This window comes from Crocodylus siamensis, chromosome 4 (genome assembly GCF_052110815.1).
Source record: "Crocodylus siamensis isolate JL-2025a chromosome 4, ASM5211081v1, whole genome shotgun sequence".
Taxonomy (NCBI): domain Eukaryota; kingdom Metazoa; phylum Chordata; order Crocodylia; family Crocodylidae; genus Crocodylus; species Crocodylus siamensis.
In genome coordinates this window covers 57,679,392-57,706,225 of record NC_143398.1, presented here as the reverse complement: position 1 = coordinate 57,706,225, position 26,834 = coordinate 57,679,392, and the positions used below count along the sequence as shown (strand labels likewise).

General features: G+C 42.8%; 1 protein-coding gene across 6 annotated transcripts in view; it reads right to left on the bottom strand.

The window, feature by feature from the left end:
* The window catches only part of TMEM117 (transmembrane protein 117), a 430,756-nt gene that overhangs the window by 63,923 nt on the left and 339,999 nt on the right, over positions 1–26,834 (bottom strand). For 5 of the 6 annotated variants that reach the window (XM_090042374.1, XM_090042373.1, XM_090042376.1 and 2 more), the window contains one exon: positions 13,510–13,669. In XM_090042374.1, the coding sequence (XP_089898500.1) occupies positions 13,510–13,669 (160 nt within the window). The remainder of the gene's footprint in view (positions 1–13,509; positions 13,670–26,834) is intronic. The other variant, XM_090042375.1, reaches the window with a different exon arrangement.

Sequence of the window (26,834 nt, the reverse complement as noted above, 5' to 3'; positions counted from 1 at the left end):
TTTAATAGTCACAATTAAAAACCCACCATTTCAATTGAGGAGACTAAACCCCGGTCATGTGTAGAAGCGCCCCAACATGCTTGCCAACTCTGTTTGCAGAGCTGTCTCTCCTGAGTTTGTTTTCTTGTGTTCTCATATGTTACAAAACTCAGTAAAAGCCTGATGGAAAGTTGTGATGTTCACATACTTCTTCAGAAAGTTTCACACTGAATGGATGGTTTTCACAAGGACATTTGCTGAAAACAACCCCAAACAAACAACATGCAAATTGGGAAAGAAGCATATTAATGCCCAACTGACAAAGGAAGGATCTTTTTTTGTTAGCATTTCATTCAGACTTTGGTAATTGCCTTGGGAACAAACTGCACATAGAAATTTTCTCCTGTTGCTTGTCAGGAAACAGGGAAAGATGTATACCATTCTTGACCCAAATGTATAACTGTCAGGCTCTCCTCTCAAAGCAATGACCAAGTTATTTTGTTCTGTATTTCCAGTTTGCTTATTACCACAAAATCACCTCTTAATCCTTTAAAAAGTAACAAATCTGTATTTGGGGCCTGATTTCAGTGTAAATCAGGATTTTCCTCTTAGTTATAGTAAATTAAATAAACTCTACTGTACTATAATATTACCCTACTCTAAAATCAGTGTAAACAGAGGTAACATCAATTTTGTATACTTATATAATTTTTTTCTCAAAAAACCAGAAAAAAATAAGTTCTTGCTGCTTTGTGTAAGTAAAATGATTTTTCTACTCTTTATGATGTCTAAGCATAATCTACAATTTCTTGATAACAATCATATTTTTCATGTACTATACAAATTAACCATTTCTTTCAGCAGATTCCAATCTCAGTAACTAGCACACTTGTATAAAGTCAGGTGTTCTGTCCAAGTGAAAATTAGATCAGAATCTATTCTACCTGTGTAGTATAGATGAAATCATCTATACTACACAGGTAGAATAGATTCTGACATACAACTTAAAATGGACATAATTAATACATTCATAGTACTAGGGTTGAAAATGACTAAATTAATTATTTTCTTTTTTCAGAAAACATGAAGAGGCTTTCTCTATTGTTCATTAAAGGAGAATAGTAAGTATTACAATCTTTGTTATTTACCAGCCTTCTAATTTCACATCAGTACTGTACCAAGATACATGACAAGCTACAGAAAAAAATTTACAAAAATCACTGATGTGACTATTCACTGTATATGTTGGTTATTAATTACAGCAGGTATCTAACTCTTAAAAGAGTTCTAAGAAGAATGTAATGACATGTATAACATCATCATCTTTGAAATAAGCAGTTATTGGCTTTATATCATGATTTGGTCAAGATCTTTAAACTAAAAGATACCATTTCTGAATTCAATAAAAATGGATTGTTGTTTCAGAAAATATGGGAATTAGAAAGTCTTGTCCCTAGTAAAATAAACATTTTCAGGGATATGATGTATAATGAAAAATAACGACAGGATCTATGACTCTAGATCATTAGGAAAGTATGAATGTCATTTGAACAACCTATTTGTGATTCAGATATGTATCACAGTCAAGATATATCATTATTTCTGGTATACTACTTAGTAGCATTCATAATATTATAGTTATGGTTTCATCCCTAAAAAGATTAATTTACTAAAATGCCTATACAAGTTTGCACTTCTAAATCCTATGTCCTAGAAAAAACTTTTTTCTGGTTCTATCCATTACTAAACCACCACTGACTGATTTAACCAATTATTTTAAATCTGAATTAGAATGAGAATTCTGGCTCCTGAATTTTATGTATAATGGAAATAGTATGTGAAATGAAGCTCTGTGACTTATTCTCTTTAAAGTCCATGGAAATTCATTCCATCATCTGCTGGAGTTCCTGTAAGTTTACATACAGAACCAGGATTACACATTCATTGAAAATGTCTAAACTAGATAGTTTTTCAGCAGTGAAAGTTATAGTGGAATAAATATAGTGGGAAAAGAATCCACTGGAAAATGGAAAATATTATTTTTCCTCTATCTTTTCATCTTTGTATAAACAGAGAGCTGGCACTTGTACTAATGAACTGCTTAACCTATTTCATCTTGTTTCCTCACAAGTTATAAATCAGGGCTAAATCCTGCTTGCCTTACTTTTAAGAACAATCCTGTTACTCGACTATAATAGGCTTAGATGGGTAAAGGTCTGCTCTGGTGGTAGAATGTTCCTCCAGCTGTAAATGGTACCTAGGGAATCACAGGTGGTCAGGCATGAGATATAAATGATAGACAAGATTCAGATTGGTAAACTAGGGACCAAATGGGACCTAGAGGGCATGTCTACATGAGACGCTAAATGTGCAGTAGCCTAATAATACTGTGCAGTAGCATGTCATAGCAGAAATAGTGCTGATACGCTACTACTGTGGAGTATTATTAGGCTACTGCACAGCAGTCTCACTAAAAAGGCATATGTCAGTGCTATTGTGCAGTAACTCTGGTTACTACACATTGATTTACTACTTGGTTATACAAATCAGTTATACACTCGGGTCCCAACTCTGGCATGAGACATGCGGGTGAAAGCCCGCTGCACCCCTGTGAGCCCAGGCACCCCACAGGAGAGACCCCAGGACACGCGATCAGCCCCAGCCTGCCCGCAGGTAAGCAGGGGCCTGTGGTGGGAGGGACATAGCCAGCTGGGAGGCAGCAGAGTGGAGCCAAGTAGGGTCACTCCTCACCCCCCCAGCTCCTACTTTGCCCAGCTCCCCAGGAAGCCACACAATTGAAGCCTCATGAACAGGCCATGCAAACAGGCACACTTCTGGAGCCGGTGCATGAGTTAGTGCAGGAATTTGGGCAGGAGGGTGAGAGGGAGGACCTGCGGCCCTGCCAGTGAGCCCCTTAAGGTAGGCAGTCCCATCAGTAGCCGGCCTATCAGTGGCATGATGCAGATGGGCACACACTGCACCTCGAGGTTCTCCTCAGAGTTTAAGGCCTCCCCCTCTGGCACCTCAGAGTCCTCCACCCAGATGGAACCCATGGTCCAGGCTCCATGCAGATGGAGCCCCTGGATCTCAGCTGTGGGGTCTGCCTGGCACGTTTCCAGGCTCATGGGACTGGGAGCATGGCCACCTCCCCTTGCAGGGTTTGCTCCACTTTGGAGTCTCTGGGGTGCCAGACAGAGGAGCTCCAGGCCACAGTCCAGAGACTGCGTGCCATCAGGGATGGTGAGCAGGAGATCGACTCCTACTGCCAGGCCCTTCACCTCCTGTAGAGGAAGTGTAGACCAAGGTCACCTTCCAGGACAAGGGAGGATTCAGGGATCTCCTGTACTGTCCAGCCAGGTGGTTGGACCAATGTGGTCAAGGGCCCCAAGGCCAGTCGCACCAATGTCCCATCCTCTCTGGGGCTCTGCAACAGGTAGGGACCTCTTGCAGCCCCAGTTGAGCCTGTGGAGATGCTAGCTCCGGCAGGCAAGGGAGGATCACCCACCCCTACTTTCCCTAAGATGAAACGCAGAGTGTTTGTCATGAGAGACTCCCTCCTGAGGGGGTAATCTGCTGCCCCGACTCCCTAGCCCAGGAGGTCTGCTACTTTCTGGGGGCCCACATCAAGGACATAGCAGAGAGGATGCCAAAGTTTATCCAGCCCTCCGACTACTATCCTATGCTCCTTATCCATATGGGCACAAATGACTTGGCTCGGAGCAATCCCAGTTGGGTCATGAGAGACTATAGGGCTCTGAGAGCAGGGCTTAGGGGGTTGGAGGCACAGGTGGTCTTTTCCTTGCTCCTTCCAGTTGTGGGTCATGGTCTGAGAAGGGAGAGCTGGATTGAGGTAGTCAACCAAAGACTGTGGTGCTGGTGTCACCGTGAAGGCTTTGGCTTCCACGATCACAGTCCACTCTTTGGTGAGAGAGGCAGTGGTCTGCTGGGAAGAGACGGCCTCCACCTCACTCTGTGGGGGAGGATGCTTTTCTCAGCCAGACTGGCTGACCTGCTCAACTGGGCTTTAAACTAAGCCCACCGAGATTTGGGGGGATTATCGCCACTGCTAGCCCACTGGGCAACCCTTCTAAATCCAGAAGGCTAAGGCACTTAAGGGAACCCACCCCTACCCTAGCCCCGGAATGATCTGTGGGGAAGGCAAGAGCCCCCATTGGGACACTTGCCCGCCTGTACACCAATGCCAGAAGCTTGGGCAATAAACAGGAGGAACTGGTCCTCCTGCTAAACAAGAATAACTCTGACCTCATAGGGATAACAGAGACCTGGTGGGACTCCACCTATGACTGCGCCACAGGTATAGATGGCTATCCCCTGTACAGGAGTGATCATGCACATAAAAGGGGTGGGAGTGTAGCCCTCTATGTCAAGAACAGCTACACATCCGTCCAAATTGACATTGGTACTCAGGAGGGACAACTGGAGTCTCTCTGGGTCAAAATACGTGGGGAACATAGCTCAGGAGACATCATGATAGGAGTCTACTACGGACCTCCTAACCAGAAACAAGAGCTGGATCAGGAATTCAGCAGGGAACTGGCTGAGGCTGCACACTCTCAGTGCACGGCTGTCATGGGAGACTTCAAGTACCTGGACATCTCATGTGAAGAGCACTTGGCCAAATCCGATCCGTCACAAAGCTTCCTCCTGTTCATGGATGAGTTCTACCTGACTCAAAAAGTCTATGGACCAAAGCATTGTTGGACCTGGTACTGGCCAAAGGGGATGACATAGTTTGAGACCTAAGACTTGATGAAAAGCTGGGTGATAGTGACCATGAGCTGATCACCTTTACAATTCATTGCCAAGCTGGTAAGTCAGTCAGCAAAGCAGAAGTCCTCAACTTCAGGAAAGCTGACTTTGACAAGCTCGTGGGCCCTAAGGGACCACGATTTGACTGGAAGAAGAGTCCAAGAGGAGTGGTTGCTCCTCAAGGGAGTGATCCTGATAACACAAGGGATAGCCATCCCATCTTGGAGGAAGGGTAGCAAAAGGGTGCAGCAACCCCCTTGGCTCAGCAGGGAACTCAAGGGCCTCCTATACTTCAAAAGAGAGATTTATAAAGCATGGAAAGTTGGAATTACCACCAAGGAGGAGTACTCAGCACTGGTCCATGTACCTTCAGGAAGCGGATTAGGAAAGCCAAGGCTGCTACCAAGCTCCATCTGCCTTCACATATCAAGGATAACAAACAGTCCTTTTTCAGATATGTAGGGAGTTGGAAAAAAAGCAAGGGTAACATTGGACCCCTGCTAAACCAAATGGGATAGCTGATAACTGACACCCAGTTAAAGGCCAACCTACTTAACAGGCACTTTGAGTCAGTCTTTCATCAGTCCAATGGGACCACCCTGCCTAGCAAGACGCGGGACAGCCAGGGTGACGGCATATTCATACCCAGCATTGGTGTTGATCTAGTAAAGGATCACCTTGAGAGGCTGGACACCTTCAAGTCAGCTGGTCCTGACAGATTACAACCTAGGGTACTCAAGGAGCTGACCGGTGTCATAGCTCAAACATTGGCCAAAATATTTGAAAATTCATGGTGCTCAGGTGAAGTACCTGAAGACTGGAAGAAGGCCAATGTGGTATCCATCTTCAAGAAAGAGTGGAAAGTAGATCCTGGGAATTACAGGCCAACCAGCTTGACCTCAATCCCTGGTAAGATTCTCATGAAAATTATCAAGAAGACCCTTCTGGACAAGCTGGCTGAGGGCAACATCCTGAGGGATAGCCAGCACAGGTTTGTCACAGATATTGACCAAGCTCATTTCCATCTATGACCAGGTGATGTATCACCTGGACTAGGGAGAAGAGATTGATGTTATATACCTGGACTTTAAAAAAGCCTTTGATCTGATGTCCCATGACTTCCTCATGGAAAAATTGGCCAAATGTGGCCTTGGCTACACCACAGTCCGATGGCTGGGAAACTGGCTCCGAGGTCAGAACCAGAGAGTAGTGGTCAATGGCAGTGAGTCATTATGGTGCTCTGTAACCAGTGGTGTCCCCCAAGGCTCTGTCTTTGGACCGGTTCTCTTCAACATCTTTATCAATGATGTGGACATTGGTGTCAGAAGCGCACTGGCTAAGTTCACCAATGACACCAAACTTTGGGACATAGTGTCCACACCTGAGGACAGGCTAGTGATCCAGGCTGATTTGGATAAGCTTAGTAAGTGGGCAGACACAAACCTGATGACGTTCAATACTGATAAATGCAAGGTACTCCACTTCAGGAAAAAGAACCTGCAGCATACTTATAGGCTCAGAAGTGCTATGCTTGCTAGCACCACTGCTGACAGAGACTTGGGGGTCATGATTGACCACAAGATGAACATGAGCCACCAATGTGATGTCGCAGCTGGTAAGGCAAACAAAACCCTGGCTTGCATCTATAGATGCTTCTCAAGTAAATCTCAGGTTGTCATTCTCCCACTGTACTCGGCCTTGGTATGGCCGCAGCTGGAGTACTGCATCCAGTTCTGGGCTCCACAATTTAAGAAGGATGTCAAGAAGCTTAAGACAGTCCAGAGGGCAAGAGAACCTATGAGAATCCCTATGAAGAGAGGCTGAGAGCCATGGGACTCTTCCTTCTGGAAAAGCACAGGTTCGAGGGGGGGAACCTGGTGGCTACCTATAAGTATACAAGAGGTGTTCATCAGAATCTGGGAGAACGTCTGTTCACCAGACCGCTCCAAGGAAAAACAGGACCAGTGATCATAAACTCCTACCAGACCGTTTTAAGCTGAACATAAGAAAAAATTTCTTTACTGTCTGAGCCCCCAAGACCTGGAATAGACTCTCTCCAGATGTGGTGCAGGCACCTACTCTGGATTTATTCAAGAAACGCTTGGATGCTTATCTTGCTGGGGTCCTTTGACCCTAGCTGACTTCCTGCCCCCAGGGCAGGGGGCTGGACTTGATGATCTCTGAGGTCCCTTCCAGCCCTAATGTCTATGAAATCTATGAAATACTAAACTTAATGTGCAGTAACCATGGAACATTAATAAACGTGTGATGCACCCAGGAAGATTTAGGTACCAAAGCTGCAACAAGTGATCTGGATAAACTCTATTCTACTGTCCGCAAAACCACTATTGCCTAAATTCATTTAGCACCTATACTGTGGGTACATTTACACATACAAATAATGTGCCTGAATTTTCTTCACAGAAAATTCAGGTGCATTAAACTGTATCCCTGCATGCATATGAACGTGCACCCATTGGGAGCACATTTGTTCCTGATGCGAGCAGTTCAGTCAAGGGATGATTTTGCCCTGTTCTGTTCCCCTGCAGCAGCCCCATGTAGATGCATTTCTGCTAAAGCTTAATACACCTCAATTTGCTGTGCAGTAGGATTCAGGCATATTCACTGCATGTGTAGATGCAGCCAGCATCATTCAAAAGCACAGCCAGAAGGAACATACCTTTTGGACAACAGCTTAGTCCAGGGTCAGCAATCTTTGGCCTGTTGTGGCAGTGGCATGGAGGCAGCCAGTGCTTGGACCTAGGCTTCATTAAAAGGATCCCCTGCTGACAAATGTTGCTGACCCCTAGTCATTACACTTTTGTGTTCTCACAAAATGGGCAACCTGCATTTTAGGCCCTGTTCAGTCCAAGGGGTGTTCAGAGCTAGGAGGCTGCCCTCATCACTAGGCTACAGGATAGCTGGAGACAAACACACTCCAGGTAAAGAGTGGAGTAAGGTACCAAAAGTGCAATAGTCATGAGGCAGTAGTTCAGTAAGCAAATGGGAAATCTGACCCTTTAGCCTAATGGTTGGGACACTTAGCTTGGAGAGAGAAGACTTGGGTTTAGGTCATCATTCTAATTGTTATTTCTGTTTTTAACCAATGATTGTTTCATATTAAAGGCATAAACAGCCCTGGGGGAAGGGACAAGAGCCATGATTTCCCCTTCCCAGGGAATGCCATCATCATGGAACAAGAATCAGTTTCCACCTTGCTTGCTCTTGTCTATGCCCCATGACTCTTGCATTCCTTTTCCACAGCTGCTTTAAAAAAAGGGGGTAAAGTACCTAGCCCACCCAGACTTTTCTGGTGTTTCAGGCACTGTGAGGTGGAAAATGTGGATTTGAAACCTCTTAAGCTGAAGAGCATGTTGAAGCCGTTTTCTGGGCAGGTTCTCCAATCACTCAACTATTAACCAATCCTACACTTATAGGAGAATGAGGTGTTTAGGATCCTGAGTGGATGAAGGTACCTAATATACAGCATTTTAGCTTCAGGGAGGGGCGAGTTCTGACATACCCCTGGCCTTAATGGTTTCTAATGGCTTGCTTTAAGTACCTTCATTCTCAGGCCCTCTGGATTGGCTTTTGGAAGTATCTAACTTTCCTCATTCACCATACAAGGATCTTGTACAGGTCATCTGGATCACCTTCCTGAAACAAGAAGCCTACTTTTTAGGCATGAAGAAGCTTAAAATGGAGATGCTTGTAAGACAGACCTGGATCCAGTCCATTGTCAGGTTTCTCTCTATCCCAATGTACTACTTTGAAGTTTACCAAAAAAATAAATTCACTTATCAAAAACAAATGACTAAATGTTGCAGTATTCTTAAGTGCCCTTTAAATCATTGTATCTTATTGTGCTGTCAAGTAAAAAGTTGCTGTAACTTGCAGCAAGTATAGGAATTTATACCTTGAGCTTTGCAAAGCACTCAGAAAGGCAACTACAGGATGTAACCCTATAGAGATACTGAGAGGCTCCATAATCTTTCACAAAAGACACTACAGGAATCCAACACTTCATCACAGCTGGAATGACAGAATTTAATAATCTAGCAACCATTGGCTTCTAGCCATTAGCAAATTTGCTTGAAATGCTAACATACAAAAAATTATCTTACCTGGGGTAAGGTAATGTACTCTTCAAATCAAACTTGTCAAATAGAGCAGCTGGAGGTCATAGCCCCCTTTTATTTATGATTCTTTTAACTACTCTTCCATGAACATCCATTGGGAAGGAAAATCCAAAATTGTAACAGTTACAATCATCATTAAAATAATAAAGACAGGGTACATTGTGCTACATGAAAATATCCTTAATATTTCTCCACCTTTGATCTGTGTTACCTCATAAACAATCCAGTAAAGGACAGAGATACGATGCTGCCTACGTACACACCAGTGTGGGCTCTAGAATTATTATACATGTCAGAAGCATGACCAGCTTGATTAACTTGAGTGTGGAGAAAGTATGACAAATTCTTAGGGTCACATTTTGATTTGGGACATGCATACATAACCAGACTATCTCAGGAAAAGACAGTATTCCAAGGGGAAAAGAAGTGGTGACCACATGATTGAACTCACTGAATGGAAGTAAATATTCTTGAACATGGGAAACTGCTAAAGTCCCAATCCAGAGTAATTTCTTCCTGGGAGAAGGTAATTTCTTCTGAGGACAGCTGTTAGCTTGCTCATGGTTTGCTCTGAGGCAGTTACCTCCGACCCTTTTTTGCCATGAGTTTAATGTCAGGTGGCAGCTGAGATGATCACAGTTTTAGACCTGGGCACCTAAATTCCACTTGTGCCTTTTCTGGATCTGGCTTTATATCTCCTCACCCACATTTTACACATGAGCAATCTGAGGCACAGAAGACAGAATGAATTACAGAAGATCACAAAACAAATCAGTGGCTTTTTGAGAAAATAGGGACTTCTGAGCAGCAGTCCAACGTGTTATCCATCCAAAAGTGCATCCCTATGGACTGACCTACAATCTGTTTCCAGGGATTTCATTTCAATGCTAGTGACTTTGGTCTAAACAACTGTTCAAATGATCCAACCCACATGGCTTTCTTTGAGCCACCTAAACCTTAGTTGGGTTCTGTCACTTGCAGGCAGTTGCATGGGCAGCCAGACCTAAGTAAATTGGTGTGGAGGGGCTGACGGGATTAAGGGGGCAGAGGGCTGACAGGTCCTTGGGAGGGGTGCTTGTGGGTCTTGGAGGGGTCTGGCAGGTCTGGGGGGAGGGGCTGGTAGGGGGGTCAAAAAAGATCCAGTCAAAGTCAGGGTGTTAAAACAGCACAGTCCCAGGGCTGTGGTGCGTGGCTGAGCTTTCTTAGGCCCGGGGCTGTACTGTGAATACATGCAGATGTTGTTATGCCGGGTTAACCCATTTTACACTGGGTTAATCCAGGCAGATTTAAAGTTAATTCACCTTTGAAGTGAACTAACTAAAGTTCTGGTGTGCCATTTTTAGGGTGATTTAAACCCTGGGAATGATTGCATTTATTTAGATTGCCCCTAATCAGTTAGGATGGTCTACACGTAATGCTTATATATACCCTAATTCTCTCTCTCTCTCATTTCTCCTCCTGGATGTGCAGTCCCTCACTCAGACTGCAAGCACATTCTTTACACTCAATAGATACAGGCTGGGATTGGGGTTGGGGTTGGAATACTGTCCTAGCTTTCTGAGTCTGCCTGGGCTATTGCTACTTAAAGCAGGGGAGAAGAGAAAGTAAAAAGAAGTGCACAAAACAATAACTCATGAACTCTCACTGTGCAACCTTTGGTCTCCCATATTTCTACCTCCGCTCTTTGTTTATTGCATCCCTTGCTGTGTTATTTCTATTTTAAAATGTTAGCCCTTCACGGCAGGATCCTCTCACTCCTTTATTTGTTTCTGAAGTGCCTTGCTCTACATGGGGCTTGAATAAATATTAAATTCCAAAAAATATTAAGTGAGCTAGCTTGTGCTTTACATTAATGTAATTATTTTTCACAGCACTGAGAATGGTTTCAAACTCAATTGATTTTCTCCCGTTGCTAAACTTAGTCACATTTACAGTAGTAATGCTACCATTAAAATGTAGGAAAAATGTCTGTACAGTATTTAACCAGAAAGCTAAATGAAATTTCATCTATGTACTTAATTAACATTATCCTCCTACAGGAATTAGAGCTTTTAATGCAATACAGTTTTTTTCTTACTTTGCTAGTCTATTTGAAAAGCTTGCAAAAATTTTGTGAAACAGGCACTACTATTAAAAAGAATTTATGAAACATGCTTGCCTCCTTCCAGTATAGACAAAGAATTTTTATTTTGACTCTTATTTCTGCTTGTAATTTAACAGTCAGGTCTGTCAACCTGATTGTACTGAACTGACAATACACTAGCACTAGAACCACACAATATGTCACCAAGGGGTTGTCTGCACAGAACAATTGCACTATTTCCAACTGTCATTTACTGGAGACCTATTCATATTGTGTGAAGTGCCATGGCTCTGGTACCAGGGGGTGGGTGTGAACACCTAGCCCAGCATGCCTCTCAGTGAGTGTGTGCAGGGAGCAGTGTTTGCACCCATGTTTTGGGGGTTCCAAGGGATGCATGTCCTGCAGGTCAGGGCATTTTACTTTTCTTCTTTCCCTTTTCTCCTAAACAAGACTCACCAAGCTGAAGGATGAGGAGTGATGCAGTGTGGGATGCCTAGAAGATGGATCAGGCCTATGTCACATGATTCTTGGTAACCACACAACACTGACCAGTTTCACATTGAACTGGTTCAAAATAGTACTTGTTCTTCCAGGTACACATTTGAACTGTTCCAGGAAGATTTGCATGTTTGTCTGCTTTAAATTTAAACTACATTTAAACTGCTTTAAGTTTTATGTGTGCCTATGCCCTAAGTTGCACATTTTGAATAAACATCCTTCAATAAGTAAATAAACAAATCTTCCCTTCAAACACCATTCAAAATGCAATGGTGGGGGTCTTGTTTTATGTTGTAAAAATATGAAATAATAATCAGGATAGGTCTTCACTCCTCTAAACTTAACAGCCCTATGTCAAAGTATGGTGACTTCATTTAAAAATCAGGTGGACAGTTTGATAATGATTTTGGTATCAACATATAATGTATTCTGGCATACGGTATTCAATGCAGTATCGGATAATTATAAGATACGGTACATTTCAATTCATGCTCTCATTATAGTTACAAAGGACACCTGCTTAATATAGTCTCCTGAATTGTTTTAAAAGATCAAATTAAATGTAAAATACAGAGTGGGAGAAAAGGAAGCACAATCCAAATCTCACTAAACTTTTAATCCTTTTTTTTTGTAAATTATGGTTCAACAAATACACTGATATACTATGGATACTATTAGATGAAGCCAATCCATAGAAATGTATACTTTTCTGATATTCCATTGCAGTATTGATAAAAGCTAATTGGCACAACAGTATTACCGCTATGGTAATCAAGCAGCAGACATCTGTTACTACTTACAGGGTATGTCTAGACGTGCTCCCAACTGCACAGTTGTTATTGCACAGTCATTTAGTACTTTGGCAAGTACTAAATGACTGTGCAGTAACTGCTGTTTCTGCACAGTCCTGGTGGTGCATGGGTTGTTTTTGACTATAGCTCGTTGCTACTGCGCAGTGGCATTGGTGTCACAGTTCATGCCCGCCAATGCAATGTCTCTGTAGCAACAAGCTACGTCGCTGAAGCTCATTGCTATAGAGATGTAGCATCTCTGTAGACATGGCCACAAAAAAGCTAGTACCTTATTAAAGAGAATGAAGAACCTCAGCTATCACAATTTGGTGACTATAAACAAAAATACAATAGACTGTCCAAAGATGAGAGAACACACACTGTTATTTTGGGCACTTTGAGCTTCCTCAATAAGCCTCAACTCAGTGACGTGACTCTAGGTAAATACTATTAGTCATCCAGACCTCTGATGTTCCTCTTTTATCAAGTACTTTTTTAAGTCAAAGTAATCTACTGCCACCTTCTCTTGACATAGCATCAGAATTGCCTTTAGAAACCACTAGGACAAAACTCAAGCAGGAGACAGATGCCACTTGCAGGGCATAACGCCACATAAGGGAGGTGTTTGGGCTTATATCTACCGTGTCCACAACTCCTTTCTTAACTGCCAAATTCAAAAGAGCAGACTCTGGAAGGGTTACAGAAAATTATCTCCCTTGTTGCACTAACTGGTGGAAAATATAACAGTACAGCAAATAGGGTAAAATACTGTTTACCTGAAAGTGGAAAGATTGAATATTGAAAAATATTAATTTGCATCACTAAAAATACATTCTCGTATTGTGTACTTTTCAAATGTTGTAAACCTTTGCACTGACTGGCAATCTTTTTCTTTGCTTTGTTGAGTTTCTCTCATCCTCATAATGGAGGCTTTTCATTTACAAAATGACTAGCTTCCTTTTCTATTTTCAGTGAAGTTTTGGCAGAAAAATGCCTTCCCATTTGGAAAGTCACCAAGTTCTTACCTGGCAGCCTAAGCAAAACAAATCAACAATGTTTTCACAACAAAAGGCCAACTGGATTTTTCAAAGTCCCTGAGAATGTTGATGTAAAATACCTCTATTAATAGTGATTGCAAACTAAACATTTATTTAACTTTATGAGGTCTGAGCTGAACAGTGTTTGCTCCAATGGAAACACAGCGACTAGACAGCTCCAGGAGCCTGAATGAAACATTAGGGCAGTGTACCTGCATGACAATAAGAAGGTCAAACACTAAGATGAAAGAAGCCAAGAAGGCTCTTGAGACCTCATCGCTTGGCAGAAATCCACGATTCAACTTGTCCCAGCTGATCCAGTCAGTAGTGATGACAAGCACAACTACAGAGGTCAGTGTAAACAGAACAGTCCTGCAAGGGAAAAGAGAATAGTTCAGAGAAAATATTGCATAAAGTAGAACGTAACATTATTTGTTCTCTCTGCTAAACTTAACTAATAATTATGGGTACTGTACTGTACAGCAGACGAAACCAAGTTGAAGTAAATGAAAGGTAGAAGTCAATATGTTCAGTCAAGACATAAATGAACTTACCTTTATTGCAAAGAATTTTGTTAGTTGGTCCAAAAAAGTTGAAAAATTAATGCTGAGTTACATCATATTTGTTCTAGTTTCACACAATTAATATATATTGTAAAGCACAGTACCATATCATATCACATCATATATCATATCCCAACAATTCCTGTGCCAACTTGAAATTAATCATTGGGGAATAGTTTCAAAAGCATAGTGGAAGTGAGCCATCCAACACTCTTGGAAGTTCTCCTCCTTATAGCTCTTTATCCAAGGTAGCTATAATGCACTAACCATGAAGGCAATAACATTTACAAAAGAAATCTTCATAGCACTCATGTTAAATTTTAATACAGATTTTGGCAATGGAAGAACTTTGTTTCTCATAACAGGCCAAGGGAAGTCATCATGACAGAACTGAGCATGTCTTATGATATTCCTAAGTAATAGACAGCATTGAATTATAAAAAAATTTGTAGGATCAGGCCATAGTAGGACTTTTTCCAACATGTGAAACTCTTGAATATCCAGAAGACAAATTTGTCTAATTCACTCCATTTGCTATATGGTAATTAAATTGTACACTCTTTGAGCTGTCACTCCATAACAGATCTTCACCTTTTTCCAACAGCACTTTAGCAGTATCTTTCACATTTTGATAGTGAAAACTATATTCAACATACTGTCTCCATTCAAGTCAAAGGATATTGGCCACTGATTTAACAGAGACAGGATTATATCCAATCGCTTTGGATGTCAAAATATAGATATTATAGGTGGACATAAAAGTATATAATTTTTAGGCACAGAAAGGATATTGTGGTACTTTGGCTTTGTTCCTAGGCATCTGGTACCTTGGGGTCCTAGTCAGAAGGCATGAGTAAAAGCTACCTCTGGCAGCTCTAATTTATGCAGGCTAGACATAGATTAGACCAATGGGTTTTAACCTTTTTTAATTTGCAGACCCCTAAAAAATTGTGAATGGAGGTGCAGACCCCTTTGGAAATTTCAAATGGAGGTGTGAACCCGTTTGAATTGTAAGTGTTGGTATTCACACACTTTTGATTGATCACAGTCATCTTTCATGGACCCCTTAAACATAGTTTGCAGACCCCCAGGGATCCCTGGACAACAAGTTGAAAACCACTGGATTAGACCACAAAATTAAGGAACCATAAACTCAGTATCTATACCACTTGTACAGAACTTATGTTGCTACTCATATTTAGAATTTTCTTCAGTGTTTGTGTCACTCTTTTACCTCTGCACAAAGTATTTATGAAGTTGTGGCTTTGATGACCAGGAGGTAAAAGTTCTGCTAAGATCAAGTGATCAGATGAAAGTCATTTTTTGGCTGTTTCTGTCCTCTTAATTTGTCTTTTCTGGGAGCAGCTACATAAGCTGTTTACTGTGTAGTAGCATAGTTTACTAAGCAGTGGGCGTGTCTACATAAGATGCCTAAATGTGGATTAGCCTAGTTTACTGTGCAGTAAGTGTGAGCATCTACACGCCTACTGAGCAGTAAAAACCCATAATTGTGCATAAATCCATGCATAAAACCCCTTAACTGTGCACAGGTAGCAAATTTACACAGGATTAGATACTGCACAGTAACAAATATGTAGCTGTGACCCAGGAGCAAGTTTTCTCTCAGGTCTACCCTGTCACTAGGAGGCTGGCCTTAGGCTGGCCCCAGGGCTCCAGGATAGGAGCCTCTCCTGCCCCAAGGCTGGGCTGCCTCTGTGGCAGTCCCCTGCCTCAGGATGTAAAAGCTTACAGGCAGTTTGAGCCCTGGGGCACACATGCAAGGAGCCTGAGAGCACTTGAGGCCCCTGTGTCTCCATGGGTGGGCCACAGCTTAGCTATGCCAGCCTGTCTGAACCTGAGCACTACAGTCTGGCACTGCAGTGCTCACAGCTGCCAGGACTATGTTAACCAGGCCAGCAAGGTGCTGCAAGCAGCTGCAGACTCCAGCCAGGCCTCTCAGCCCCCAGGTCTAGCTGCAGAAAGCTTCTGGCAAGTAGGACAAGTTCCACCTGCCTGCAGCACACTCCAAACAGCCTTCCCTGAGCCTGCAGGAACACCACAGAGTGAAAGCCCCTTCTGCTGTAATAGAGGTGGTGTCCATGGGCCAGGTAGATGATGAGGATGTGGGTCCCATCCAGGGCCCTGATGCATTGGAGGAAGCCCAGGGCAGCCCTGGGGGTGATGCATGCAGAGCATGGTGGGCCCCAGCATGTCCTGGAAGGTGCCACACACCTCCAGGATGGCCTTCCTGGTGGTAGCCTTACCTACGCCATGCTCTTGTCCTGCTACTCCAAGTGTGGCCAGAGTAACTCCATGAGGTCCCAGAAGCCTGAGCCTGGGTCATGCAGAAGGCTTCCAGCCACTGCTCATCATCCCAGGTGTGCTGGATGATGTGTCATCATCCATCCTGGCTGGCCTGGCAGGCCCACAGGCAGCAGGGCTGGAGGCCCAGGAGTGTATGGTGGCCCCAGTGATGGCATCCAGAAGCACTTCATTGGTGTCCCTGCCAGCAGGAGCTGCACAGTGGTGGGCCTGGGACAGCACCCTCTAGCCAGGCAGATGGTCACTGCATGTGAGGGAGCTAGGTGGGCCAAAACAGCCATGGGCCAGGTGGTGGCTGGTGCGGCGGGCCAGCAGGGCCAGCATGGCAGCCAGCAGGATTCTTGTCACTGATCATCACTGCCAGGGGCAGGTGCTGGAGTAGTCATAGCACAGGGATGCAGAGTAGGCAAGGAGAGAGCTGCCACGTGTTGTCTCTGTGCTGGACATGCTGCTCCCGGGCAGGGAAGTGGCTAGCCAGGGAGCAGCGAGCAGGGCTGGCTTTTAAAGAGGGATGCTGGCTGCTGGCAGCTGCAGCCAGAGCTTCCCCCGCTGGCAGCAGGGGCCCATTGCAGGGCTGCAGGAATTTTGCTGCTAAGAGCAGCAAATCTGTTCCCTAGTCCCTGCATGTGTAGGCGCCTGCCTGGGAGTGCTTAATCCACAGAAGTTTACACCAAGTAAACAGAGCCCTGACCAAATGAACATACAGATGTGTCCCGTAAGCATGTGCATCTACACATGCACATACTTACTGTGCAGTAAACCTCACTAATTGTGAGAAAATTTGCTACCTGCAAATGAAAGAGCAAATTTCCTTGTGACTAGTTACTGCGCGGCAGCACTCATGTAGACGCTTGACTAGGAGCAAATCTGATCATGGTCAGCTGGCCAGCAGGGAGCAGTGTTCATAGATTCATAGATCATTAGGGGCTGGAAGGGACCTTGCAGATCATCGGGTCCACCCCCCCACTCTAGGCGGGAAGACAACTGGGGTTAGGTGACCCCAGCGAGGTGACTGTCTAGTCTCCTCTTGAAAACCTGCAGGGTAGATGCCTGCACCACCTCTGCAGGGAGTTTATTCCACAGTCTGGACACCCTGACTGTGAAGGAGTTTTTCCTGGTATTAAGTCTGAAGTGGCCTTCCAGGAGTTTGTATCCACTGGTCCTGGTCTTCCCTGTGGGTGCCCTAGTGAACAGTTGGTCATCAAGATCCTGATGCACTCCTCTGATATAGTGGTACACCGCTATCAAGTCCCCTCTCAACCTTCTCTTCTTTAGGCTAAAGAGGCCCAGGTCCCTTAGTCTTTCCTTGTATGGCTTGCCTTGCAAGTCCCTGATCATCTTCTCTGGACCCTCTCAAGCTTTTCCATGTCCTTATTGAAGTGTGGCACCCAGAACTGGACACAGTATTCCAACTGTGGTCTCACCAGTGCTGAGTACAGTGGGAGTATCACTTGCTTAGTTTTACACAAGATGCATCGGTTGATGCATGCCAGCATGTTATTTGCCCTGCTGATCACCGCCTTGCACTGACGGCTCATATTCGCACAATGGTCAATTATAGGTCCCTTTTGGCCGTGGTGCAAGTCAAGCTGTCACCACTGAGCCTGTATGTATGTTCAGGGTTATTTGCCCCCAGATGGAGCACCTTACACTTGGAAGTGTTAAATTTCATCTGGTTCCAGTCTGCCCAACTCTCAAGCCTGTCTAGGTCTGCCTGTATCTGCAACTTACCTTCTGACGTGACCACACTGCCTCATAACTTGGTGTGCAAACTTGGCCAGTGAGCTTTTCATTCTCCCATCCAAATCATTGCTAAAGATGTTGAAAAGCATCAGTCCAAGCACGGACCCCTGAGGGACACCACTGGCCACTTTGCGCCAGGTTGACACAGATCCATTCATGAGAACGGAGACTCCCCAGCCTGTTCCCCTCCCAGCTCCATGCTCATGGAGCTGAGCGGGGAACAAGCTCCCTAGCCCCCACCCCACGATCATGGAGCAGAGGCTGGGAACTGTCCCAGTCAGGGGCAGGTCCCAGTCTCATGCTCCAATCAGGTGATTGAGGCATGGGGCTTGCAAAGAACTGTAGGTGTGGGGTAGGTCCTGACCCCCTGCTTCAATCTACTGGTGGGCTAGCTAGCAGTGAGTTTGCTGCTAACTGCTAGCTGTCCCACTGGTGGATTTGGGCAGGGGGCTGGGACATGCCCCTTCCCTTCTGCTCTTTCCTATGTCCCCTGCCCCTCATCAGGGAGCTGGGGCCACGAGCTCAGTGCTGCCAGGGCAGGTGGACATTATTCCCACCACGGCAGCAGGCCACCCCCCAGAGGCAGGGTGCAATGTTCCAGTCCCAGCCAGGAGACAGCTGTTGTTTAAGCTAAGCTGTTTAAGACTGGTTAAGGGCAGCTAAGAGATGCTAAAAAGAACATTTCTTACTATTCATACATATTTTGGGTACAGAGACATTTGTTATCTAGGACTAATAAACAAAAAAGGAATTTGTATAGAAACTAGTAGGAGTTCTGTTTGAGAAAGGAGAAACGGGACAGATGCTAAATTATTCATTATTGTTTTTTAAGGACAAGGAATGTGCACTTAATGTATTTATTGCACACTTATTTAGCAGAGCAAATAAATTGGCACCCATTCTGGGCATATTTTAAATGAAAATAAAATTGACTAGCATTTGTCAAACATTGTAGGTGTCTTGAATGAAGGTGTTGCATGAATATTAGAGTACAGTATTAGTCATCATTTAAAGTTCATTATATATCTCACATAGCAATGCGTTATAGTGGCAACTGCTTCATAAACATGCCAGGATAGTTAAGAGCACACTGTGAAAACAGAGATAGAACAGGCAAAAAACAAATTTTTGCAGCTCTTGATATTTAGATGTGCTTTAGAATCCTCAGAAAGGTGAGATCATCAGTCAAATTAAATACTTTCCATCAATTTTAATCCCCAGACCAGAACTGGCTCAAACACATTGTCTCACAGCATATAACAAATATAAAGAACAATGGAGCTGCAGCTGTTCATGTGCAAATGCCAACATTTTTTATTTTACTTGTTTTAAATTAGCAAGATTTGCAGTACTACATTTGTTTAAAAAATAACATCTCCCAAAATTATTTAAAAATAAACTATCAGCTTTTTAGTCCTCCCAGTGGTTTGGTATCAGCAATACAGCCTGCAATTTGGGGAACATGGGGGCAGATTAACAGCTGATATAAATGGACACAGCTCCTTTGAACTCTAGACAATTGAAGTCTTGACAATTTACAGCAGTTGATCCACAGTTCTTCTGTGGCCTCTTGCTCTCAAGAGTAGTAGAGCTATGGAATGACAGAGATAATAGCTAGTGGGGATTTCAGAAAAGGAGAGCAATGAGAGCTATTCACTATACATGTTTGGCTTCAGAACTAATTCACAGAGTTATACCAGTTCAATCAGCATGGTCCTGCTTTGAGCAAGGAGTTGGACAACATGACCTTCTAAGGTCCCTTCCAACCCAATTTTTCTATGATTCTATGATACACATTGCCTTGCTTTTGTTCCTTTTGGAAATACTAAAATATATTTTAGTATTAAAGTACAGGTGGTTACTGCTCCAAGTGTACAGTACACAGACAAATTTACTCCTACGTTGCTGTAGTGGCATGCTATACCTGGGGAGCGCACTGTTACATCGACATAGCTAGCGATCATGTGTAGACACACAATGATACAGTACGTCTAGGATCACTATATCACCGTAGGGCAACATGTAAATGCACCCTATCTGTAGTACATATTTCACTCAGATACTTTATGTGTAGAGTAAGACACAGTATGGTAAGAGTGTACAGTAGCAAAGTAGTAAGACCTGACTTGTTGGACAATTACAATTAGTCTGTAGTGCTGCCTGACTAGAATAGAAAGGTTACATTCAACATTAACATCTATATCTCCTACACTAGGAAATTTTTATGGATGCTGATACATGAAACATTTACACTAATATGATTTACATAGGCTTTCTATGCTGATGTAAATTGCACCAGGATCCTGAGTGGACAGAGGAGCAGTTCTTTAGGTGTAGCAGTCCCAATACACCTATTACAGTGCCACACTATTATGTGGTAGAGACCCTGTAATAACCTATTTTCCTATAACAAACATCTGTCTCAGGATAGAAGATGGGAGACGGTATCTCCTCCTACTTACAGTAGTGGAGTCTGACCATAGAATTTTCCTGCGATAATGTTACCATAGATTCAAGGCATTTATAGCCGGGTAGGTATTCACTGTTTATATAAGCATCTGCTTATGCCAGTCAATGTGTGTTGTGTGTCTAAAGCCAGAGTTACTGTCCACTTAGCATATTAAATATACATTACTTACAAATGTCACCATTTTAATTTCCAGAGTTAATTGGCACTCATGAAAACATTGTTTTGTTTTAAACTTTGTATTCCAAGATATACTGGATTTGTACAAGAAGCAGTTGGACAAAATATTTGGCACCGTACTGGTGAAGGCAGGTTGCAGCTGTTGTTCCAGCCCAGAACAGCTGAAAGGGCTTTGCAGCAGCCCAGCTTTTTGACCTGTGGATTTTACCTCCTCTACCTTGTCCACACAGAATGAAATTATCGTCAGTAGAAGTATATAGCCTATGGACTCTGGTCATGGAACAGGACCCAAACAGTAGACACTAGACAAACAGAACAAAAATTATAACAGATGGGAATTCAAAGCTTATGTGGTGCATAGATGACTTTGAAATTCTCTTCCTGAAAATATTCATGTCAGTAAACCTTAAAGGCCAGACATAGCTCATTGAACAAACCGGGAGCCCTTCCAATTACTTGGCTTACTTCAGATCAACTCTCATTCATATAAGTACCTGTTGAAACTGGACTGAAAAGAGAGAGCAAACATGGGTGCAATAAATTCTTTACAAAAAATACTTTGGAGAGAAATTTTAGCAATATCTGCGAGCTCTAATCAAACCTTGTATCCATATGTGGATGGAGGTGAAAGGTCTAAGCAACCAAAAATGCACACTGCATTATGTTACCAGCAAAATCAGTAAAGTAAATTATAAATACACTTGTGTCCAAATACTAGCCATTATCCAAAATACCCAGTAAACCAATATGAATCCAAAGTTACTTGGGTTTTTTTATACAAACATTTATATAAAATCTTAAATTACATTTATGTTAATATGTAGAGAAAACATTGTACTATTTCCCAAGCAATAAAATAAATCAGATTAGGTGATGTAATTACATGGTGAAGTTTTAGAATTCTAGAGAGCATCATATTTTATTATAGGTAGAAGCATCTTTGAGTTTCCGTTTGCCACACCATTAATTTACCCAAATGAAAGTGTTATCTATTTCAAACACCAGCTCATTTAAATTAAACTCATCAGCCTTAAACTTTAAATTTCAAATGCCATTTCCTATCTGTGACACAGAATAAGAAAAACAGTTTAAGAAAGTTCATGGTCTTGCCTGTAAAAAACGGTTTTCAATCAACACCTATCATATGCAAGGTAGCATAGGATTCACATGAGTTATAGTCACACAATTCAACCCCTTGCTCAACTTTTACACTGTCAAAAGTTAATTGCCTAACTCCAGTAGGAAGCAATTTGAAAAATGATCCTTATATGAAGGAAAAGGAAATGGTATTTCAGGTTTACTTTCAGTTGGAGAGATCACTTTCTCCAACAGTAAAAACTAGAGTGGGTGCAACCTAAGAAACTACCAGACTCAAAGTTTTTAAAACCCAGGTAAAATTTTCAAAACACCTTACTGTAGAATAGATCTGTTCATGACTTTTTCAATGAAACAGTTTTAACTCAGAAAATAACAATTTATCAAACATGAAACCTTTTCCTTGAAAGACCTGGTTTTCACAAAACTTATCAGGAGGGTGTCTCAGGTGCCAGGTGGAGTTTTTGTTTAAAACCTGAGACACTTGCCACTACTGCAACCAGCCCAATAGCTATAACATTCATATGAAAAAATGATGGCTAAGTCCCTGTTCAACTTGATTCTGACCAGCAGCTGAAACTTCCAGGTGAATACTTGAAACACAATGATCAGGGAACACCTTGGATCTTCTCCTGACCAGCAGGAAAGAACAGGTGGAGGATGTAAAGGTGATGGGCAACTTGGGAAAAAGCAATCAGATATGACAGAATTTCAGATCTGGAGAAAGGGAAAGCATGAGGTCAGCAAAATTAGGATACTAGATGTGAAAAAGGTGGATTTCATTAAACTCAAGGAGTTAATAGGTAGAGTGCCATGGAAAGACAGATTGAAGAATAAAGGCGCACAGGAGGGCTGGGAGTTTCTAAGGGGCACAGTATTGGAAGCCCAGCAAAAACTGTCCTGACAGGATGGAAGCACAAGAAGAATGGCAAGAAGCCAATGTAGTTGCATAAGGAGCTTCTAAAGTGCTTTAAATGCAAAAGGAAATCATACAGGCAATGGAAGAATGGGCAGGTCACCAAGGAAATGTACTAGGAAATAGCAGGAATGTGCAGGGACAAAATCAGGAAGGCAAAGATAAAAAACAAACTGCACATGGCAAAGGAGGTCAAGGACAGCAAGAAGAGGTTCTATAAGTATGTTGGCCAGAAAAGAAGGACCAAGGAAGCTTGTGGGTCCACTGTTAACAAACCAGGGGGAACTCCTAACCAAAGTTTCAAAGGAGGCAGAGCTACTCAAAAGCTACTTTGCCTCAATCTTCACAAAAAAAATTAAGCTGCAGCCAGACACCTAATAAAGATTATCTGGAGAAAGAAGGAGGAAAGCTGAGGGATAAGATAACAAAATAAATGGCCAAAGAGGTTTTGGGAGGATTTGAATGAATTCAGGTCAGGAGGGCTGGATAGACTTAATCTTGAAGGAACTGGCAAAGGAAACCTTGAACCACTTGGCAATGATTTTCATAAAGTTATGGGAGGCAGGACAGGTACCAGAGGACCAAAAAAGGTCCAATGTAGTGCCCCTTTTTAAAAAAGGCAAAAAGGAGGACCTTGAGAACCACAGACCAGTTAACACCTGGAGGAAAGGTTGATCATAAGCAGCTAGCATGGATTTATGAAAAACAAAATGCGCCAAGCAAACTTGATCACCTTTGTGAAAGTAACTACTTGGGTGGATGAAGGGAATGCTGTTTATATATCTGGACTTCAGCAAGGCTTTTGACAGGGTCCCACATGACCTTCTCATGAACAAATTGGAGAAATGTGGGCTGGTGTATAGCTAACTGGCTCAATAGCTGCAAAGGATAATTATCAATGTTTAAGTGGCAGAAGGTTTTGAGTAGAGTCCCTCAGGGGTCTGTCCTCAGACCCATGCTGTTCAACATATTTATTAATATTTATTAATGATAGTGGTTTATTTATTGGATACTGGCATAGAAAGCTTCCTGAGCAAGTTTGCAGACACAATGAAACTGGGAAGGACTGCGAACATGTTGGAGGGTGGAAACATAATTCCGAAGAATCTCAACAGGTTGGAAAATTGAGCTAGAGTTAACAGGATGAAGTTCAATGTGGACAAATGCAAAGTGCTATACTTCAGGACACATAATCAAAAACACTTGTATAAAATGGGTGACTCCTGGCTGTATGGTAGCACTATGGAAAAGGATTGGGAGTGTTAGTTGATCACAGACTCAATATGAATCTGCAGTGTGGTGCAGCTTCGCAAAAGGCAAATGTGTTTTTCTGATGTATCAATAGAAGTGTTAGGTACAAGACCTGGAAGCTGCTAGTGCCTCTCTGCTTGGCAATGGTAAGCTCTCATCTGGAGCATCACATGCAGTGCTGGGCTCCATATTTTAAAAAGGATGTGAAGTCAGAGAGGGTCCAGAGATGACAAAAAAGATGATCAAGGGCTTGGAAGTCAAGTCATACAAGGAGAGGCTGAAGGAGCTAGGCATGCTCAGCTTGCAAAAACGGTGAATAGGAGGACATGATAGCAGTGTTCAAATATTTGAAGGGCTGCCATGAAGAAGAGGAAAAGCACCTTTTCTCTCTTGCTGTAGAGAGGAGGATGCAGATTAATGACTTGAAGTTGCAGTAAAGTAAATTTAGGTTGGATATCAGGAAAAATGTCTCCACTGTTGTAATAGTGAGGCAGTGGAATAGACTGCTTAGGGAAGTTGTGGAATCACCATCACTGAAGGTGTTCAAGAAGAGGTTGGACACTTACCAGTTGGGGATGATCTAGGTATAGCTATGCCTATTTTCTACTATGGGTATTTCCCATGCTTATGGGCTTCACTGGTTGCTCCTGCCCCCCACACCTTTTTTTTTCTTCGCTACATTTTTCAGGGTGTTTTTAAGCCTCCCTAGAGGCTACAGCCAAGAACTTTGATTGCAATGTGCCAGTGCTCCTGCTGGGACCAAAGCTGGGGGTTCCTAGCTAGAGGTTCTTGCCTTTCCACACTCAGGGTCAGACCAATCACCATACTTAGGGTCAGAAAGGAATTTACCCCATGGGCAGACTGGTACAGACTAACGGGTTTTTGTCTTCCTCTGCAGCACAGGTGTGGCCCTCTGCATGGGATCTCCTGCACATATACTGAACAACCTTTTATTAAAGTAAGATGTTGGCTGCCATGATTCCCCTGATTTACTTGTGGCAGGTTAGGGTGTTATGTCTATTTTGTTTCAGGGTTGACAGTAGTCTTATATAAGAGTTTAGATCATGGGTTGTATAGGAAAGTTTGCTTCAGGGGGATGGATGAGATGACCTCTAGAGGTGTCTTCCAGCTCTCTTTCTCTATGATTTTATGATCTCTCTCAATTTTTCCTGCTACAGATGTTCTTCTTTGCTCTGTACAAATAATCTAAGAACCGCTGGAACAACACTCTGAACTCCAGGTTCCCACAGTCCAACTGAGTAACGTACACACTAGGTTATGAAGAGTTTTCTTTTGTCTTTCATAGTATCTCCTTATTAATGCATTTCTACTTACGGCTTAGGCATATAACTCATTCATATTGGTGAAACCTGCTTTTATGCTAGTGATATAAACAAAGAGGGCATCTTTACACCTGATCCAGGGTGGAGGGGTGGGCACCACTCTTCTTAGAGAAACTCCAAGAACCGCTCTACTTAAAGCGCCTGGAGCGTCACGTGCATTCAGCATCCTGTACTTCAAAATGGCAGCATGGGTGCTTTAATTAAAGCTCATTCAATGAGCTTTAGTTAAAGTGCCCCTGCTGCCATTTCGAAGCACAGGGACGCTGAGCATATGTGACATGGAGCCTGCTGGAGCATGGTAATTAGCACACACAAGCAGACTCAATTAATTCAGCAGACATCTGGCATGTGTGAAGATGCTCAAAAAAGAGCATACAGACAACATATAGTCCTACACCTGTGTGTATTAAATTCTAATATAGAGTTACCCCAGGAAAAATCAGTGGCAAAACTATACAACTGTAGATGTTGTATATCCTAGTAATTTACTCTCCTGGAAAAGTTGCTGCTTTATGCTGGTGGACATTTACTCAGCAGTAATGTGTTAGGTATCGTGGCCCTTAGCATTATTATTATTAAAATTATCAGATCAGAGACAGATTGCTTTGCTCAGCATTCACTATAGATGAAGGAGACCTGGTTTCAGATCTTTGCTTTCAAGCAGGTAGGACAAGAACTTTGTTTCCCTATGTTTCTAGGATGACATAAACATTAAGGTATGGGCAGTAACTTGACTGGTCTTTCTTTCATTTTTCAAGAATAACATTGAAAGGCCTCAGGTTCTTCCCAATGCAGAAGGGGAAAATGCTTTCAAAGTCATAATAATTCTCAGTTTCCTACCCAGCACAAATCTATAAACCTAATTCCATTTTCAATAGTTTCACTGGTTCCCAAATCACTTTAGGCCAGAGCCAAAAATGCAATTTGATGTCTTAAAAGCAACTTAAAGAATGTTTGATAGAACTGTGATAGCAGTCTTTTCTAGCCAGCCATTCTCAAGCACACCCCACCTTCCCAAAGTATGCCTGTGAGGCTTTTCTGAGATGTCCGTTTGTGTTTGCTCCTGAGGCTTTCCCTGATAGAGCAGCTGCTTGAGACAACCTCAGAGTGGCAGCATCAGTGCACTTCCAAGGTTGGAGCACATATCTAGAAGCAGGTAGACAGGAATTACTCAGGGTTAACCTAGCCAAAGCAAGCTACCACCAGAATATAGACATGCCCTTTAGCTCCTAAAGCAAGGAAGCCACAATACTTTTGCCAAATTACTTCAGTGCCTGATAATCTGTATACCACACATACTTACACCAGCACTGAATTCAGTACCAGGTATAACACCTGGAGGAGAAGGTGTCGTTGTCATGACCCTCTCTCTACATTATGGCCTACTGATTACAGCATTCACTCAGAATTGAGAGTCTTGGGTTCTATGCTCATCTAACCCTTTGGAGGTTCAAATGCATATCTCCCACCTGCCAGTAAATTATCCTATAACAAGGTTATAAGGCTAAGCAGGGACACTCTATTTTTCCTGTTGATGTCATGCCATTTTGCAGATGGGAGCCCGGCTCTGTATGGCAGTGTTGAGTTAATTTATCATGGAATGAGGAGACCTGTATTCTGATTCCTGACCCTGCCATGATTCATGTTTTTTTTCAAA